Genomic DNA, 19,688 nt, shown 5'->3' on the forward strand with positions numbered 1-19,688 from the left:
GGTATTTTGGCGGGTTGCTGCTGTTCTGATTTCCCTGTTCGTTACCCGGTGCCTCAGCTGGAAATATCTGAGCCTTTCTCCTTCCCCGAGCCCAAAATCTTGTTTGCATTCTTCAAAGATTTCACTCGGTTCTCCCTGGAGCTGTCCCTGATGACCCTGCAGCCCCCTTCTTTCCATTTATGGAAGGCTCATCTCTCTAGTCCTGGTGTGAACTCATTGTTGTGGAATATGGGGGTGAACGGGGAGGGGAACATTGTGGTCCCCTGTCTCTTAGCCACTTTGTCCAAAATATCTGCTAATGCCCTGGTAATTACACTTATATGTTTTGGCCTTAGGGGTCACGAAAGCCACAATACCTCGAGCAGATCGTGTTGAGCTATTGCTCTGTCCATCCGGACCCACTGCTTCCCCTCGTTCTGGGCAAACCATTCACTAATCACCCTCAACTGGGCTTCCTCATAATAGCGCTGAAAGTTGGGAAGAGCTAAGCTGCCCTGGCTTAGCGGTGCCATCAGTAGGTGGCGACTGATTCGTGACCGCTTTCCCTCCCAGATGAAACCCGTGGTTACCTTCACCAATTCCCTGAAGAAGTCCTGGGGGACCGCCAGGGGGATCGCTTGGAATAGATGGAGCAGCCGGGGGAGCTTAACCATTTTTACTGCTGCCATTCTGCCCATCCATGATATCCTTCGATTTCTCTACTTCCTAAATTCTTTCCTTATAGCGTCTAACGCGGTTGGGTAGTTTACCGCATACCACTCTGGGATGGCGGGTTTAATGTTGACCCCTAAGTATCTTATCCCCCAGAGCTGCAGCGAAAGACTGTCCTCTTTCAGCTTCTTCCCTGCTCACCGAGAGATTTAAGATTTCTTAAGAGTGGTCTTCAGACCTGAGACGTCCCCAAATTCTGTTAGTAGCCGGCTGCAGGCCTCTATCAAGTCTAGGGGGTAGGAGGTGCTCCAGATATACTCTGTAGAGAAGCAGCGAGAGTGGACACCCCTGCTTGGTCCCTCTGCCTAGCTCGACCAGGCGGGACATCGAGCTGTTCACCAGGAGACGCATTCTGTCCCAAAAAAAGCTACCACAGTAGCTCAGCAGCTTGAACGACTTTTTCCGACATATGTATTTTTTTTTTGGTAACTTTTTATTTATTATTTTGTTTTATGTAGTACTATAAACCAAACACAAAGGCAGGTTTTACCATTACATTTCTAATACACATTTGCATTTTGTGGGCTTCCCAGTAGTCTATAGTGCTTCCTATATACTTTGGCGTCTCCTCTGGGTCTCATCATCCATCCTGGCATATATTTTTTGCAACTGGATGCTTATCGGGTTCGTAATCTAGCGCTCTCTCCCCTTCTCTCCCCCACATTGCTCCCCTTCCCTTGTAACCCATGAGGTCAACATTTCACTTTCTTCATGGTCTGAATCAGTGTGTTCCAGTCTCTCACCCCTGCATTGACTTCATGCATCCCTCTACGCAGCGCCCCTTCCATGCCGCTGTTTCTGCTAGTGACCATCTCTTCAGCTTCCTCCACCAGTACTTTGGTTTGGGGCCCTCTGCCTTTTTCCATGCCATCACTATCCTGTACTTTTCCAGTATACAGATCAGGTCTTTCATTTTAGTGAGGTGTGCTTCACCCCTCCGTCCCCTCGGGGTACAGCCCCAGCAGGCAGAACTCTGGGGGCCAGGCTTGCATTTGAATACCACCTGTCTCCGCTTTCTGCATAATTTCCCCCCAGAACCTCCCAACCACTGTGCGTCCAAAACATTAACATATCTGCCTTCTCTAGCGCACATCTAGGACAAGTGTGATTTTGTCCCCCAGCCAAACGACATCGTCTGTGGGGTCATGTACGCCCTATGTGTAATGTAAAATTGGGGAAGCCTGAACCTAGCACTTCTTGAAACTTTCTTGGTGTATATTAACGCTCTCCTCCATTCTCTGTCCCTGAAGGGTCTCCCCACGTCTGTCTCCGATTGTTCCAGCACCCTTAGTTGTGGCCTAGCCCTGATGCTTAGGAACAAGTCGTATAGCCTGGAGATCATATGTCCTGCTTCTGCCTCATGGTAAATAGTGTCCAGTGTTGTGTTGGGCTCCACTACCTCCGCAGGGCTCACCCACCGCTCCTAACCATACCTAACTATAATAAGAATTGGCCTTCATGTATGTCGTACTCATCTACCAGGATTTGGAAACACAATTATTTGCCCTCTCAGCAGATCTTCTATTGTAGCTACCCCTTTGCTCTCCCAGTGCTTCCTGTACTGTCTCGCCACCCTCTGTTTTTTCCTATGACTCCAGTTAGGGGTGCCTGATTGGGAACAGGGGTCGGGCACTCCCAAGCGCCTCCAAGCCCTCTCCCATATTTCTTTAGCATGCTTCAGTAGTCTAGAAGGCTCATCTAGGACAGGTTTTTCCACCCACAGGACTTCCTTTAAGAAGTGTAGCCTTATCCTGGGCTGCAATAATAGGGTTTCCTGTGTGATCTCATCCCCCAGCCAGGTCACTGTTAATTAGATTCCCTGCTAAGTAGTAGCGTTCGAAAGTCAGGCACTTTCCTCCCACCCTCAGAGTAGTCCCTTTGAAATGACCTGTAAAATGCACTATTTGACAAAGGGAGTGGTTGGGTTGGCCTCGGTTCTTTCTTGGCAGGGTGGAAGAACGTTTGCCCCATACTGAAAATCGAATGTTGGCACCCATCACTTTTCCGATGACCACTGTCCGAACAATAGAAGCTTTTCATGTGAATTGAGCAGTTCGAAAAACCCCAAGAACCTCTTTACAACTGTACCCTGCAATACAATACTGAAAAGGCAGGGGCGTGTGGGGCCTATGCCCACAAAAACACACAATAAATCAACTGCTTAAAGTAACCTGTTTCACTTTAGAAATCTTTATCGTTGGTTCATAGTAAATTGCAACTAACGCATTTAGCAAATAGTGTGACCAGCATGTGGGAAACCTGCTTTTTAACATTGATGGCGTGAAGGCTGGCTGGCTGGTTGGAGGAGAACATATAAAGGCTGCTGAAGAATGTCTTTCACCAATGGGGGAGGTTAGCAGAGCACCAATTTAGAGGGTAGGGGGTGTGGACAGGGCAATTGTGGATGGCCTATGAAAGGACTCTAGGTAGAGAATATAGTGCATTTGGCAAAGTTGGAGACGTTTGATAAAACAAACCAGTGGAGAGGCAAGAGTTTGGAGGAAAGCCCTGACTTGGTTGACATGGGAGACATAGAGTCGAGGTTACAGTTTCTTTTGATGGCGATTGAGAACTCCAATGCAGCATCTGTGACTAGAAGGGGGTCGGCGGTGCATGGTGATGCTTTCACTGTGATATTTGCTCCAATACTTTAAATGCCTGTTGGCGTCTTCTCAACTTTCTACCATATGCTATGAAGATTGTCTAAAACACTGCCCCGCCAAATGAACATGCGCAAGCATTCCTCCCTAATATACACTTACTCCATCAGAACTCTACACCTCTCCCACCACCTTGTATAACACACAGCCTTCCTCCCTGTAGTGCACATGCCTCAAGTGCTCTTATGACAAAACACCTAGAAACCTAGCGCTTACAGCTGGATTCCTTCTGATCTGCGTTTGTCAACACAACAAAGCAATATTGCACTATTCCCTTTGTTCTTACTAACAAAGCCCTCTGTTCATGCAAGAGCGAATGGAAATGGCAGGAGATCTCAAACCCAATAATAGAACTGCCTTGCACGTTCACCTGTTTATGTGCTCATATGCTTATCTGCACACATCTTGGTGCATGTGCGCAGGTGTTTGTGTCCATGTAGATGTGTACATGCGCATACCTGCAATCGCACACCTGCGGAGATACTCGCACAACCGTGCACGCACACCCATGCATCTCCATGCATGCGCACCCACTTACCTCGATTGTGCATATGCAGACCTTTGTGTGCATGCACATCACCTACCATCCCAGCACATATGCATGAACCCTTAGTGACCCACATAGTTACCTAGGTAGATGTTGAATTTTCTGTTCTATTGCCCGCCACATTGTACCACTGAACTACACATTAGTGTCCTTCCTTTCAGACAGAATGCATCCTCAGCAGACTAATGTCCAGTTTCCAGTAATCGGGCTGTTTTAAAAAAAAAATGTAACAGTTGCAGAGTAGCAAAAAGCATTCTAAATTAAAATGTAGATAGTCTATTGCCATTCACCAATTTGTCGCTGATAATTATTTCAATGTTCTATAAGATATTATGCAATATGCCGGTGGTTCCATGTCAGTGTTGAAGAGCAGAGATTGGAGCCTTTAAATAGCCCCCATTTTACATGCTTGAGTGTCTGTTAGGAAAGAAGTTGTGCAACCAGGGCTCCATATAGGATTTTGTGGTTTTGCCCATTTTTCTGAGTTTGAAGTAAAATTTCATTTTAAAAATGGCAATTCCCTTAAGAACGGGGGTATTTTTTAGGCAAGTAAAATTATTTTAACTTGTTAACTTTATGTAATTCATATTTCCTTGGACATAGTAGTTCATGCCAAGTAAAATATAGATTTTTACCTTTAAAGTTCCTCTGCTGATGAGGCAGTAACACTATAAGGGCTCCTTCCTGTGCTGGTACCGCTGATCTAATATTATTGGAGCTGTGTCAGCAGTTTTCTTACCTATTTTTGGTAGAGTATTTTTTTATTAATAGTATTTCCCTCTTTTAGCGAGTACATGTGGCTGATATGTTACTCATATGTAGGGATGGATGCAACCATTTTGAGTAATTGTGTGTAAGTGTTGAAACTAGTGTGTAGGCTGCACTTGCCCTGCGTTTGTGCCAGATGTATAACAATTAACGTATTCATTATTCCAATGTAGTCCTGCCTGTTCAAATTGTGCCCTCTTGGTAGAAAAGAAGAATCCTGTGATCAGTTTACGTTTACTTGATGGGACATAAAACCTACCGTTTGGCAAATTATTTAATGAAAAAGTAGGGATAATTAATCGGTGGTGATTATTTGACTATTGAGCTGTGCATTTAATGCTGTGCTGTTAAGTGGATTATATAGTTGGAAGACTTGGCCTGTAACACCACGTTGTACTGAATGTTGCATTGCTATGCCTTTGAAAGTTTTAAAATATTTTCTTGATATATCAAATTTATCTAAGTGCCTTCCAGTCTGCTGCCCTCCCGACACCCCATTGTACTGTCATGCCTCCTATTTTTTTGTCATGTTCCCCACGCTGCTGTTCTGCATTTTCTTTTAAACATAACTGAGGGATACCATGTGGCAGGGTAAAACTTTCAAGACACGTCAATTGTGTACATGCATACAGCAAGCCATTTCTTACTTTCCAAGAGCCAATTATCACTAGCTAGTGGTGAGTGCAAATTCTGAGCCCTGCCTTGTGTTTCCCTTTTACACTGCTGACCATTCCTCCTTTACCCTAAAGTGCGATATTGTGCCCTTTTTTAAAGTTGTTTTATTTTATTATTAAAGCCAGCCCACACCTTTCAGTTTCGCGTCGCAAAGCACCCTTACCCTTTTTCTGCTTTTTAGATTTACTGATTGTTTCATTTTCAAACTTGTTTTCACTTTTTTTTCCCCACGTCTTTTCTTCCAAACTTTTTATTTTTATTTAAAACCTCATACCATTCTTGTGCACTGAAATCTCACCTCTCCAGATGCTGGTCTGGCTTTACCATGCAGTCCTCCTGCAGCACCGATTAAGGCTGCACACTTATTTTAGTTCACTGTCATTATCTATTTGGGAAATGGTTTGCTTCTAGAGGCTTTGGTTTCTCATAGTACGAACGTTATGAAGGGCATGCCCAGATGAATGAAGACTTTAAACTAGTAGCTATGGTCTGACGTTGGTTGTTTGTGACTAATTATAAAATTTGCGCCTTAAATTGAACTCCACCTTTCCTATCCACTTGAGAAATGGAGTTGAAATTAATGTATGCAAATTTAAAGACCTAGTGATTGGTTAGATTGTATGAAACTCCTCTTTGGATTGGGTCTTTTTCGGTGTTCTGTCACTTCGGGAAGTTTACTTAAATCGGCACCATATTCCCATGCTGTTGTCTGATCCCAGTGTGCATGGCAAAGAACTTTGGTTGAGTGAAATAGAATTGTCAAATATCATCTCCCTGTGGTGCAATGTATCACCTTTGTTGATAATGTTTTTTTCATGACTCATTTACAACCTCTTTTTCTAATCCTATATAGAATGACAACAGTGATGATGAGAACCCTTTGGAGAAAAAGGGTAATGCAAGTGACTCAGACGATGAACCCTTGAATCGTAACTCCAGTGATTCAGAGGATGATGTACCAGGACTTCAGAATTCAAGCGATGTTGAGAATGGTGTCCCAAGACTGAAGGGCAGTGATTCCGAAAATGAAGAGCCCAAAATGTGCAATGACAGTGATTCAGAAAATGAGGAACCTCAAAGGCACAATGCCAGTGACTCTGACGATGAGCTCCATATTCACAAAGCAAGTGGCTCGGAAAATGATGATCCACAACTTGATTCCGAGACGGAGGAACCCCCAAATGACGCCAGTGTCTCGGATATTGAGGCTGAACCCCAGCAAATCGATAGTGACTCTGATAACGAGGATCCCCCGAAGCAACCTGCAAGTGATTCTGAAAACGAAGATGCCCCTAATCCCCAAGGAAGTGACTCTGATGAGGAGACACCACAAAAGCACCCAAAAAGAGACCCTGTAAACAAAACAAAGACAAATGGTCGTAGTGACTCTGAAATTGAAAGTCCCAAAAAGCATCCCCAGAGTGACTCTGAAAATGATGATCTTCCCAATCACCAAGCAAATGACTCCGACAATGACAGTCCAACAAAACGGCCTACAAATGAAGCCAACAAACACCCTCAAAAGCATCATCTCAGTGAATCTGTCAATGAGGCTTCCCCAAAGAGTCCTTTGGCTAACTCGGATAATGATGGTCCGCCAAAGAGTCCTGGGATTGACTCTGACCTTGAGGGTCCTCCAAAGAGTCCTCAGATTGACTCTGACAATGAAGGTCCACCAAAGAGTCCTCAGATTGACTCTGACATTGAAGGTCCCCCGCATAGTCCTTTGACGGACTCGGACAATGAGGGTCCTGCAAAACATCCTCTCAGTGACTCGGACAATGATAGTCCGGCCAAACTTCCTCTCAGTGATTCAGAGAATGAGGGGCCCGCAAAACATGTTGGCGACTCGGACAGCGATGGCCCAGCAAAACATCCTCACAGTGACTCGGACAATGAGGAGCGAGCAAAGCCTCCTGTGGGTGACTCTGAAAAGGATACTTCAAAACGTCCCATCCGTGACTTGAAGAATGAGCCCTCTGCAAAGCATCCTCTGATTGACTTGGACAATGAGGGTCCCCCAAGGAGTCCTCCGACTGACTCAGACAGTGAGGGTCCCCCAAAGAGTCCTCTGACTGACTCGGACAATGACGGTCCTTTAAAGCATCCTTCAAGTGACTCCAACGCTAAAGTTCCTCCAAAGCGGCCTCTAAGTGACTCTGATGATGAGGGACCCCCAAAGAGTCCCCTGACTGACTCTGACAATGAGGGTGCTTTAAAGCATCCTTTGAAAGACTCCAACCATAAAGTTCCTGCAAAGCAGCCTCTAAGTGACTCTGATGAGGGTCCCCCAAAGAGTCCCCTGACTGACTCTGACAATGAGGGTGCTTTAAAGCATCCTTCGAAAGACTCCAACCATAAAGGTCCTCCAAAGCGGCCTCTAAGTGACTCTGATGATGAGGCTCCCCCAAAGAGTCCACTGACTGACTCTGACAATGAGGGTGCTTTAAAGCATCCTTCGAAAGACTCCAACCATAAAGGTCCTCCAAAGCGGCCTCTAAGTGACTCTGATGATGAGGCTCCCCCAAAGAGTCCACTGACTGACTCTGACAATGATGGTGCTTTAAAGCATCCTTCAAAAAACTCCAACCATAAAGGTCCTCAAAAGCGGCCTTTAAGTGACTCTGAGGATGAGGGTCCTCCAAAGCAAAGTGGAAGTGACTCTGAAAAGGAAGTTGGCCCAAATCGCCAAGTGAGTGACTCTGATGATGATGAGGCTATCCCGAAACGCAAAAGAAAGCCTGTGTCTGACGAAGATGACAGTGATGCAGAAATCGGGAAAAAGGTCCTTTCACAGAGTAATCGCAAAAGAAGGAAAACCCAGCAGTCTGACAGCGAGAAAGGTGAAAGTGATGTTGAAGGGTCAAAGCAGCAGAAGATGTCCGACAGTGATGAGGAAGAGGAGAAAGTGGCGAAAAGAAAATCTGCCATCCTCTCTGACAGTGAAGATGAAAAGAAGCCATGTAAGGTTACACATTTTTTTAACTATAGAAGTGTATCTGTCGTCTTTAAGTGTCTGTTTTATCACTTGCATCTTTCATTGTTAAGTTTTATCTTTCTTATAATTTGTGTTCTCCAACTATTTGAGATTAGTGGATAACCTTCCCTGATTTTTCTTTTTTTTAATATTTGTTAATTTTAACTGATGCAATAAACTGCTGTTCATGTGCTTATGCATCTGGTAACTTACATACAATCATGCAGCAAAACGCAAATGTATCAGTTAAACCAAACATGACCTTTTCATTGACTCAGGCAAAAGGTTTGGATGACCATTATAAACTTTTGAAGGCAATTTTAAAGACTCAGCTAAATGTTGTAAAATGGCATTAGTGCAAGCAAAGCCTTAAGAAAAATCGCCAATGAAAACAAATATAGGATTCTGTACTGTTTTTTTGTATCCCTTAACCTGTTCAGCTCGTTATGCTCTCCATTCTGATGCTGGCTTCTAATGAAAAGTGTGACCTTCAAGAAGGATTGTGATCATTAACTAAGTCTTAGGAATGCAGATACCTGTGAGCCTCGGCAATTGTCCACCAAGGTTTTTCTGGAAAACGTTTGTCTGGACATTTTGGCAGTGCACTTTCTTGTTCTGTCTCGGACAACGGCACATTCCTCAAATAACCTTGTGTGTCTCGCAAATAAAAAGTCATGTATGCCTCTCATCCCCTACATTATTGTAGGGGTTGTCTTTCTAAATGGAGAAGTACACACTTATCCACGTCCTCAACTTCCTAAGGCAGGGCTCCCAGTCTTTACATACTTAATTTTGGTGTTCTCCCACCAATCCAGTCTTGGGCTCATTGAGTGCTCTTGGCAGAGGGTCAAGTATGCCTTTAATTTGCTGAAGTTAATCCATAAGTGCTTAGGGCCTTCAGACTGTGTCAACATCTGCACAGTGCTCTTCTCCTTGGAAACAGTTCTTACCTATAGTCCTTTTGGTAAACCTTGTCTGTCAATTTTTGTCTGTACACCAACCCTGCCATTAGGATTGACTTGGCTAGATTGCTTCTGAACCTATCTCTTTGCAATAGGCGCCTACCTTGACTTTAGTGATTCCTTGTTCTTCTTACAGCATCGGTTCGTTTTGAGATACTTAAATAGTCCCAAGTACCCTTTTCCACTAGTGCAGCAACCTCATCCATAAAAGCGTCCAAACCTTGTTTTGACATGACTACCCATAAATAGTTTGAGCCCATGGCATTGGCAGAATCTTTGGTTAGTTAATTGGAAAACTGTTTTCTTGTGGATCTTTTGCACTATCATTTGCACTACTATCTTTTGTCAACAAGGATTTTGCTCACAATCACCATACATTCAATTTCATATAGTAGTTTGACTGAGCGCACATCCGACCTTCCGAAAGTGATCATGGAGTTGAACATCAATCAGGAAATCAGTTTACCAGCGTTTCCTCCCTCATCCCTCTTGGTAAACAGAAAGGAACCTTCTTAGTCTTGACCTTACAATGGCACTACAATTCAAACTTGATCACTTGTTTTCTTTTTTTCCTATATCAGGTTTTTGGTTATTTATGAAGGTCCAACTCCTGGCAAGCAGTCTTCAAAACCATCCCCTCCATTCTAGACTGCTAAAATAAGACCACTGCCCCCTCAAAAGGCAATTCATCCACACCTTGCAGCCATGTCATCTTCTATGGCAAAGTGGGCCGCTGTAGTGGGTATATTACAGTGTATTGTACCTGGGTTCAGTACAACTGGGTACTCGTCCTGCACTAGGAGGTGTAAGTATGTACTCATCCTGCAACTTGATTCCTTTGCTTTCTTGACGGGGCTATATAGCTATATAGCTGTATTGCAGGGGGACTGATGGTACTATAACAACTTGGTGTAGCAGTGCCATAATGGTGTCCTGTATACCCTTATCAAATTCCTTAGATAATGTGTACTGTTTTACTCTGGGTACAATTGCTCCAGGTTTTAGGGTTGTGTACTGCTGCTACTCTTCAATAGGCCCTCATCGTGGGGGTTGCTTGTCCACAACCTGTCCGGCACCTGTGAAAAGTCATCTGGAGCAAACTGTGGGACACTCCCTACTAACAGCATGGGACATGGAACATTTTGCTGCTGGATCATTTCACATGGAATGCACATCTCCAATATTTCCCTTGCCTTGCCTTAAATAATTTCTGCCTCCGATAATCTCCTTAATGGCTGGGCTGGTTCAATGCCTAGGACAGCGTGCTATTCTCCTTCCTCCTATGTCTGTCCCTATCAACAATACTTTGTTTATGGAACCAACCACCCCTTCCAAATCTAGTGTAATAATCGTCCCTGCTCCATGGTCTTGGGGCTGGGCTGGTCTGAAGAGAAATTCAGATGTTAACCCCCATGGCTTTTTAGTTACACCTGGCACTGCATTGAGCAACACTGTATCCCCATAGATGAAAAGCGGGTGCACTGGTACCCCTTTGGTTGCTCCCTCACATCCCAAGCATATACCTGGAGTCGAACACACACTACACCTTCCTCAGTGAATGAGCTTGTCATGTTCAATTTGCTTAACACATCCCTTCCCAACAAATTTACAGTGGAGGCTGTTGAAAACAATAATTGTTTGTTCTATTACTTGTATTGCGCGCCAGACCCATAGGTATCAGGGCGCATTTCATAAGATCACTCACAGCTTAGTTGCACAAAAAATATACACTTACATAATGTAATTAGGTTACACAAAGGCAAATTATATACATACAGGGTATAAACATATGTGATTCAGAATACAGGCAGAGAGCAGGCACATGGACAGCCTGGGAGAGTCATGATTCATGGAGTGGTAGTATATGATGTGCAGGAAACTGTCATTAATGTGACTGGTAGTTAGAATATTTACAGGATGGTAGGCCAGTTAGTCTGGGGGTGTCTTAGGCCAGCCTAGAAGTCAGTCTTTGAGCGAGTTTATTATGCGCCGACGGAAATTTTGGTAAAATTGATCTGCTCTTAGTGGGGTGGGTAGCGAGTTCCACAATTGGGCTGCCTTAACCTGGAAACTGCTTCCTCCAACTCTAGATAACTTAAATCTAGGTACCAAGAGGCAATTGGTATTAGAGAGTCTGGTTGTTCTTGTTGCGGATTTCGTAGTAATTCTATCTGACAGGTAGCGGGGTGCCGCATTGTTCAGGCATTTGTATGTGAGGGAGGCAACTTTTTAGTTTAATTTTATCGTATGTGGAGAGCCAATTGTTAGCTTTTCTCGGGATGTGTTCTCTCCTTGCAATTTCTAGTGCTGCTCTGAGAGCGTTGTAAGAATTGACTTTTCTTGTTAGCCCCTATGTACAAGGCATTACAATAGTCTAGCTTGAGTGCTCTGGCAAGGGTGATGCAACTATTATTTGATAGGAAAGCTTTGCCTGCTCTAATCAGTTTGCAGGTATATGCTGTGGCCGTGTCCATGGCATTAATGTGTTTTGTTGAAGGAGAGGGTAGAGTCCAGGTAGAAACCCAGGGTTTTTACCTCCTTAGCCACAGTAACAATATTATGGTCTATGTTAAAGGCAGAGTATTCGGGACTCCGTTTTTTGAGGGTCGATGACGTGCCCAGGATGATGATCTCTGTCTTGTCGTCATTCAGGTATAGTCCATGGGTGGCCATCCATGCCTGAATGATGAGATATACCCTATTCACCAAGGCCAAATCGTTATAATAATCACCAGTAAGAGGTAGGAGGATCTGAGTATCATCTGCATAATTAGTGTAGGTGATACCCAGATGATCCAGATCATCGAAAAGGGGCTTAGTGAAGATGTTGTATAGGGTAGGTGAGACACAAGATCCTTGGGGCACTCCGCAAGTGATGGGGATAGGGTCAGCAGCTGTCATAGGTGAGAAGACTCCCATAGTTCGACTACTTAGAAAGGATTGTATCCATGCTATGGCTCCTTTGAGAAGAATGCTGCAAAATCCAGGTGACTGCATAAGACCCGGTGGTCGACCAGGTCAAAAGCAGCTGATAAGTCCAGGAGAAGAAGGGCCGATTACCCTTTATTCCCAAGTTCAGCAATTTGGGCCTTCAGGTCTATTAGCGCTGATTCGGTCCCGTGCTGGGGTCGAAAGTGTGACTGCCTTGCTCCTAGTAGAGAGTTAGATTTCAGATGTTTTTGTTTTTGGGAGTAGGCCATTTTATCTATGATTTTCAAAAGAAATGGCACTGTAGTGATTGGTCGGTAGTTAGTAGGTATCAATGGGTCTAGAATCATTTTTTTCAATAAAGGGAGCAACCAGGATTCCTTAAGGTTAGATGGGATGGTACTTGACGAGAATGAAGCGTTGATGAGTTTCGTGATAAAGGGGGCCAGGTCTCTGGCTGCATCCTTTGAGTTGAGCAGTTCATTGGTCACCCTGACAATTAGAGGGTTTGAGTGATATTATCTTTTCAGTTTCAATTATGGTGACTTTGGGAAACTTAAAGCGGGAAGGTTTGACAGTGTCATTGGATGGCTCTTAGGTGATTCTGGTGGGTGTGTTGCTGGTTAATGAGGCTTTTTTCTTAGCAATTATTACTTGCAGAGTCGTCACTTTATTGGCTAGTGCTTGCTGTATGTTCGCGCACCAAAGTTTATCCTTTCTACAGTTGTCTGGCACTGGGATAGGAGCTTCTAATTCTTTGAGGATGACAAAGAGTTACTTCATACTTGAATTGGCTTGAGATATTCTAGCGTTATAGGGTTCGTGTTTAGCTAGGAGTATTTCATTTTTGTATAGAGCTGTGATGGTGCTGAGATTGGTCTTGTTTTCCTCAGACGGGTGTGATCTCCAAGATATCTCACATTGCTTTTTTTTAGTGCGTTTAAGTATGGTGTGTACCAAAAGTTAAGATGGGCTTTGGGTTTACTTTGTCTTAATTTGAGTGGTGCTATTGAGTCTAGGGAGGTGGTCATATTATATTCCTTGACCAATGCGTCAGGTCCCAGGTTTTCAGGGATAGCATTGAGTGTAGGGTGGATAAGAGGGCGTAAGTTGTCGCAGGTAATATTATTTTTATTCCAGGTAGGAATAGGTGAAGCTGGCGATAAAGGCAAGGAGATGGGTTTTTCAGTGGCTAAGGGAAAGGTAATGAGCTAGTGGTCCGTCCAGATCTGAGGGGATAGGGAGGAGATTGAGGCATTGCAGTTGTGGTCTGCTACCAAGTCCAGTGTTCTTCCTTTATTATGTGAAGGGTGGAGCACTCTTTGGATAAAGCCTTGTTCCATTAGGATATTAGCCACACTTGATGCATGTGCGTCTTTAGGGTCATTATAGCCCAGGTTCAGGTCCCCTAGTAGTAGGACTTGAGATTAGTTTTTTTAAGTTATTGGATACAATATTCTATATGTCATCCTCAAACGTTCCGATAAGGCCTCGAGGTCTATATATCAGATGGATTGTGAGAGTCTGGGAACTGTTTTTCTGATGTTTGGTATTCTGTTTACAATCACATGCTGTGCATAGTCTGACATCCAGTGGTCACTGCGGAGTATTGCATTTTGTAGTCGAAAAGGGGACGTCGACAAGGCGTGTCTGTAACACTATCCCTATAGGGACTGCAGTCTACCCACAATCCCTCACGCATCGAGGTCCCTCAGATTTTTTTCCGCCCAGATATTGGTTGCCTATACGCAGAGCTCCTCGAGAGACATTGCAAAAAACTTTATTCGACCTTTGGTCGCCCTTAACTTATATTATTACTTACATCCCTCCTTCGGTGTTGTAGCTGCAAAGCTGTTCACCGTCGATCAAGATCTCCGTTGGCGGTGCTTTCGACGGAGGAGGTTGTTCGGCGTTCGCTGAACACGTGGCCTGGCCTCGACGGCCAAATACAGTAGGGACAGTGGGGTCGTGGGACATTTATTGTTTCTCTTTGAGAATGCCTTTCCCCTCCCTTTCCTTCAGGGTTGTTGTCACATGCAATCTGTTCCTCAGCTATGGAGCGGACACCATTTAGGTTTTGCCCGCGTTGCAAAGACAAATTTACCTGGAAAGACGAGCATAAACGGTGTAACCGTTGCTTGCCCCTCGACCACAAAGAAGACGGCTGTGCGGCCTGTCAGCTCCTTAAGCCAAAGACTTTGAAAGACCGTAGGGTCAAGAGGTGGGCAGCCTAGGCCATGTCTAGTTCTGATTCATCACCCGCCGCCGCAGAAAGTGACGAGGAATGTGACAACCCGACGTCCGTTTCGGAAGTCGTAGACCTCTAAGGAGCGTTCACGCTCCTCGTCGTCCGGCCCCGGCAAGCTCGGCTCACGCCCTGCTTATGGGGATGAACACCCCGGCGACAAGGACGCACACAGAAAACACTCCCATAACCATACTACCCACGGCTCTTCCTCGTCGAAGACGAAGAGAGCATTAGCGCCAACGGAGACGCTGGTCCTAGCGGCGGCCTCCTCAGACTGTAAGAGACTGAAGCCTCCCTCACAATCGCAAATGCGACTAGCAACTGGGCTACCTCCAGATAAGGGCGCTATCACTCAACCGCCAGACGACGCGCACCGGCAGAGAGCACCCATCAGCGTAAGCAAGCGACACCTGTAACGTCGACGCCGGAGGTACTCTCGACAGACAGTTTAGTTGTCGAGAGCCTGGTGAGGATTATTTCCACCGATAGCCAGAGACGGATGGCGAGAGACGTCGGTTACCGCTCATAAGGCCCGGGAAACGCCGAAAAGGCCAGAAGGAAGGCAGGAACCACCCTCTCAGTCGAGAGGGACTCCTAGCCTACCAGAAGGCTTTTCAGAAGCCGAGGGGAACCTCTTTTCGATGTTATGGGATAGGTCGAAGTGTTTTCTAATGGAAGGCCCTCCCTTTTCTCCCCCTGACTGCTGCGGGGTACCTCAAGAAACCCTAGAAAGACTCCAGTTCTGTATGGACAAAATGGAGAGGTTCATGGAGACTCAACCTTCCAACATCCAAGAGATCAAGAGAGGGACCTCAGGAGGATCCCAGGGCTAAGTACCCGAGGTTGTTTGATCCCCCCCAAGAGGATGTAGATCTATATGACCTCACTGGAGAGGACCCCCACTTTCAGGATGATGACGAATTCTTAGGCAATGAAGGGGAACAAAACCTAGACGAGGAAGGTTTTGAAGACAACCCGGATATGGGTGAGGGGGCTTCAGAGAAGACCCAGAAGAAGGCGCTTCACAGCCCTGGCAGTCCCCATCAGCGTTTTCAGACCCTGAAGCCATAAACCTGCCCCTACCCAAAGACTCACCTATTAGGAATACATCTCCTCCTATAGATGATCAACCTACCTTTAATGCACTCCTACGCAAGGCAGCAATCTCCTCCTATAGACGATCAACCTACCTTTAATGCACTCCTACGCAAGGCAGCAGCGTATTCCGAGATCGAGACCGGGGAAACTTCTCCTGACATTGACTTTGTAGAAAGATCATTAAGGAGAAACCCCCTGTCAGCCAAACCATTCCCCTCCTCGCCTCAGTAAAGAGACCAATTATTCCTTCACTATCCACTCGCGTGTTGATCAGAGGGGTCAACCCGAGGATAGAAAAATTATTTAGTCCTTCTCCATCTGACCCGTTATACATCAGGGGCCACTCTGTACCAGACTCCTTAGTGGTGACAAATACCAGGAAGAGAGCAGGGGTCCCGCTGTCGACTAGCGAGGCACCACCAGATAAAGAGGGTAAAAAATGGTATGCCCTAGGAAAGAGGATTACAGCCTCCGCTGCCTTTTCCGCAAGAATTGCCAACAACAATTCTTTGCTGGCAAGTTACGCAGATGCACAATGGAGCAAACTACGTAAGGACATTGAGGAGGTACCGGAACCCCTACGTACTCGCCTTCTAGCCACGGTGACTGAAGCGACCGTAGTCAACCAAAGCATCATTAAAAATACTCTGGATGCTGCAGAGACAGCTGGGCGTTCCCTAGTCCAAGGAATCCTACTCAAACGGCATGTATGGCTACGCAATTCAGGCTTTAAACCTGAGACACAAGCATCTCTTATTAACAAACCTATAGAAGATGCAAACTTCTTTGGTAAGGCGGTGGATGAGGCACTAGAGACCGCAAAGAAGGAATTTGACACAATCAAGACACTAGATCAAATTTCAAGGCCTCCCAACAAACGTGGTTATGGCAACAAACATTTTTTCCGAGGCCAACGCCAGCAGCAACAACAGCAGCAGCAATACTCTGCAGGTAACTGGTCCTCTAACCAAGGCACCAGTGGACAATATATCCAAAGAGGACAACGTCGTGGCAAGGGAAGAGGTCGGGGTCCTACCCCTAGAGGTTCCCAAGCCACCAACACCAAATGACTCAAAGATTCGGACCCCTCCCATGCTTCGCCAGTCGGGGGCCGGTTAACATCCTTTCTTCCAGCATGGGAGGGTATAACATCAGACCGCCTGGTACTATCAACCATAGCCCGCGGCTACTGTGTAGAATTCAACAGTTCCCCTACGTACAGACCCCCAAGGGGACGACGCATGTCGCCAGAACACCTCGCCATCCTTCTTCAAGAAGTGGACCAACTACTAGAAAAAGGAGCTATACAGGTCGTGCCTCTATCCCAGGTAACGGAAGGCGTTTATTCAGTAACCATACGCCTTGGACTAGCATTGCGCCCAGCGAACAAATTTGTCAAACCTCAAAAGTTTCGTATGGTGAATCTACAGGAGGTAATCCCCCTGCTTTCACAGGGAGATTACATAACACTGGACATGAAAGATGCATACTTTCATAATTTAATGTTGCCAGCGCACAGGAAATACCTCAGATTCATGATACAGGGCAAACACTACCAGTTCAGAGTGCTACCCTTCGGCATAGCATCAGCGCCGAGAGTATTCACGAAGGTACTGGCAGTGGCAGCGGCCCACCTGCGCAGGTTGTCCATCCAAGCCCAGTATACCTTTTACCTCGACGATTGGCTCGTAACGGGGGATTCCTACGAAGCATGCTTCTCAAATAGCCAAAAGACTGTAGACCTTTTGTTTCAACTGGGCTTCTCCATCAACGAGAAGAAGTCCAGCTTAGACCCCAGCCAGATCAAACAATTCCTAGGGGCTCTAATTCGAACAAAGGACGGCCTAGTCTTCCCCTCCAACGAGAGGTCCAAAACATGCGGTTTCAAATCCCTCAATATGTAGCCGGTCGAGAGGTGATGGCACGCAGCACGCAGCAATGCGCTTACTAGGAATGATGGCGTCCTGTATTTATTTGGTACCTCACGCGCTCCTGCGCCCAATGCAAGAGTGGTTCAACAGCCAGTGGTGTCAGGCCAGCGGACAATGGGACGATCTAGTGGTGGTCTCGCAGGCCTTGGTTCTCTCGCTATGGTGGTGGTCGAAGGAAAACCTGGTAATAGGGAAACCATTCGCCATCCCCGTAGTGGAAGCCACTCTAACGACAGACGCATCCCTCACAGGATGGGGGGCTCACCTATCCCATCAGACTGCTCACGGAGTCTGGACTCCGAGCGTAGCATCCAAGCACATAAACTTACTGGAGCTAATAGCTGTGTTCAAGGCACTGAAAGCCTTCCAGGCACACCTGCAAGGGAAGACCGTGATGGTCCTCACGGACAGCACCACAGCCATGTACTACCTCAACAAGCAGGGGGGCACTCACTCTCCAGGACTGTCCAAGCTGTTCCCAGAACATCTGGAAATGGGCTCTCAGACACATGTTCCTACTGTCACAACATGTACCAGGGGAACTCAATCTGCTAGCAGACGAACTCAGAAGAGACTTCCCTCTGCCCTCAGAGTACGAATGGCAGTTACACGAAGACATTGTCTTCGTCTTCACACAATGGGGATTCCCAGAAATAGATCTGTTTGCAACTCTGGAGAACTCGCAATGCCAAGATTACGCCTCCAGGTACCCCCAGAACTAATCCAAGGGGAACTGTCTATGGATACCATGGTCAGGGAAATTTGTTTACGCTTTTGCCTCCCGACTCCCCTTCTCAACAAGATAGTGCACAAGATGCTCCAGGAACAAGTTACCATGATACTGGTGGTCCCTATGTGGGCCAGACAGCCTTAGTTTGCTCACTTGATGGAGATGTCCCTATCTCCTCCAGTGAAACTTCCCTGCCCGTACAACATGCTGTCACAGGACAAGGGCAGGACACTACATCCATGCCTTCAGACCATGAATTTAGCAGCCTGGCTCCTGAGATCATAGAATTTGGACATTTACAACTCCCGCAGAGATGCATGGACATTCTCAGGGAGGCTAGAAAGCCTAACACTCGTCACTGTTATTCTAGCAAATGGAAAAGATTTGTCATCTGGTGTAGGGGAAGGAGCATCAACCCAGTTGACTGCTCTCCCACACAAATTGTTCTGTACCTGACTCGCCTACTAGACTCAGGCTTGGTGTTAACTCTATTAAAGACCATTTAGCTGCACTTTCCGCATACACCACTTCCCAACTTAAAGTGTCATGGTGGAAAGTCCCAGTTATTAAAGCCTTCATGGAATGTGTGAAGAGGATCCACCCTCCCATAGCTAACCCTGCTCCCGGATGGGACCTAAATGTGGTACTAACCAGGCTCATGGGGTCTCCCTTTGAACCCATGCACAAAGCAACACTTAAAGACCTCACTCTTAAGACTGCTTTTGTAATATCTATCGCCTCCATTAGGAGAGTAAGTGAACTACCAGCGCTCTCTGTACTAGGCCCATTTGTCACAGTTCACAAGGATAAGGTGGTTCTACGCACACATCCTAGGTTTGCACCAAAATGTATCTCTAAATTTCATGTCAACCAGTCAATAGAACTACCAACTACTTTCAAAATCCCTCAAATTTAGGTGAGAAGAGCCTGCATACACTGGATGTTCGCAGAGCAGTGATGTTTTATATGGAAAGAACTAGACCATTGAGAAAGACTAATCAGTTCTTTGTCTCGGTGACAGCAGGAAGAGAAGGCGATGCAGTTTTGAAATCCACTGAAATCTAGATGGATTGTACAATGCATCACTCTGTTTCTCTCTTGCTAAGAGAGAACTACCCTTCAATCCAAGAGCACACTCCACTCGAGGCACCAGGGCTTCCATAGCAAATGTCCCTCTTGAGTCCATTTGCAAAGCGGCAACCTGGAGTTCTGTTCACACCTTTACAAAACACGGTCTAGATGTCCACTCTAGATCTGATTCTCAGGTGGGACAAGCAGTATTAAGACCTCTTTTCTCTACTGTTCCTTCTCACAACCCACCTCCAACTCCGGGTACTCCTTGCTAGTCTATGCACAGCATGTGATTCTAAGCAGATTAACAAACATCAGAAGACAATGCATTACTTACCGTAAAAGCATTTCTGATGGTTGTATCTGCTTAGATTCACATGCG

General features: G+C 45.8%; 1 protein-coding gene across 2 annotated transcripts in view; it reads left to right on the plus strand.

The window, feature by feature from the left end:
* IWS1 (interacts with SUPT6H, CTD assembly factor 1) overlaps positions 1 to 19,688 on the plus strand; it is a 522,634-nt gene that overhangs the window by 97,001 nt on the left and 405,945 nt on the right. For both annotated transcript variants that reach the window (XM_069617877.1, XM_069617876.1), the window contains exon 3: positions 6,215 to 8,324. In XM_069617877.1, the coding sequence (XP_069473978.1) occupies positions 6,215 to 8,324 (2,110 nt within the window). The remainder of the gene's footprint in view (positions 1 to 6,214; positions 8,325 to 19,688) is intronic.

Source organism: Ambystoma mexicanum, chromosome 10, assembly GCF_040938575.1.
Source record: "Ambystoma mexicanum isolate Mex_15411 chromosome 10, UKY_AmexF1_1, whole genome shotgun sequence".
Lineage (NCBI taxonomy): Eukaryota > Metazoa > Chordata > Amphibia > Caudata > Ambystomatidae > Ambystoma > Ambystoma mexicanum.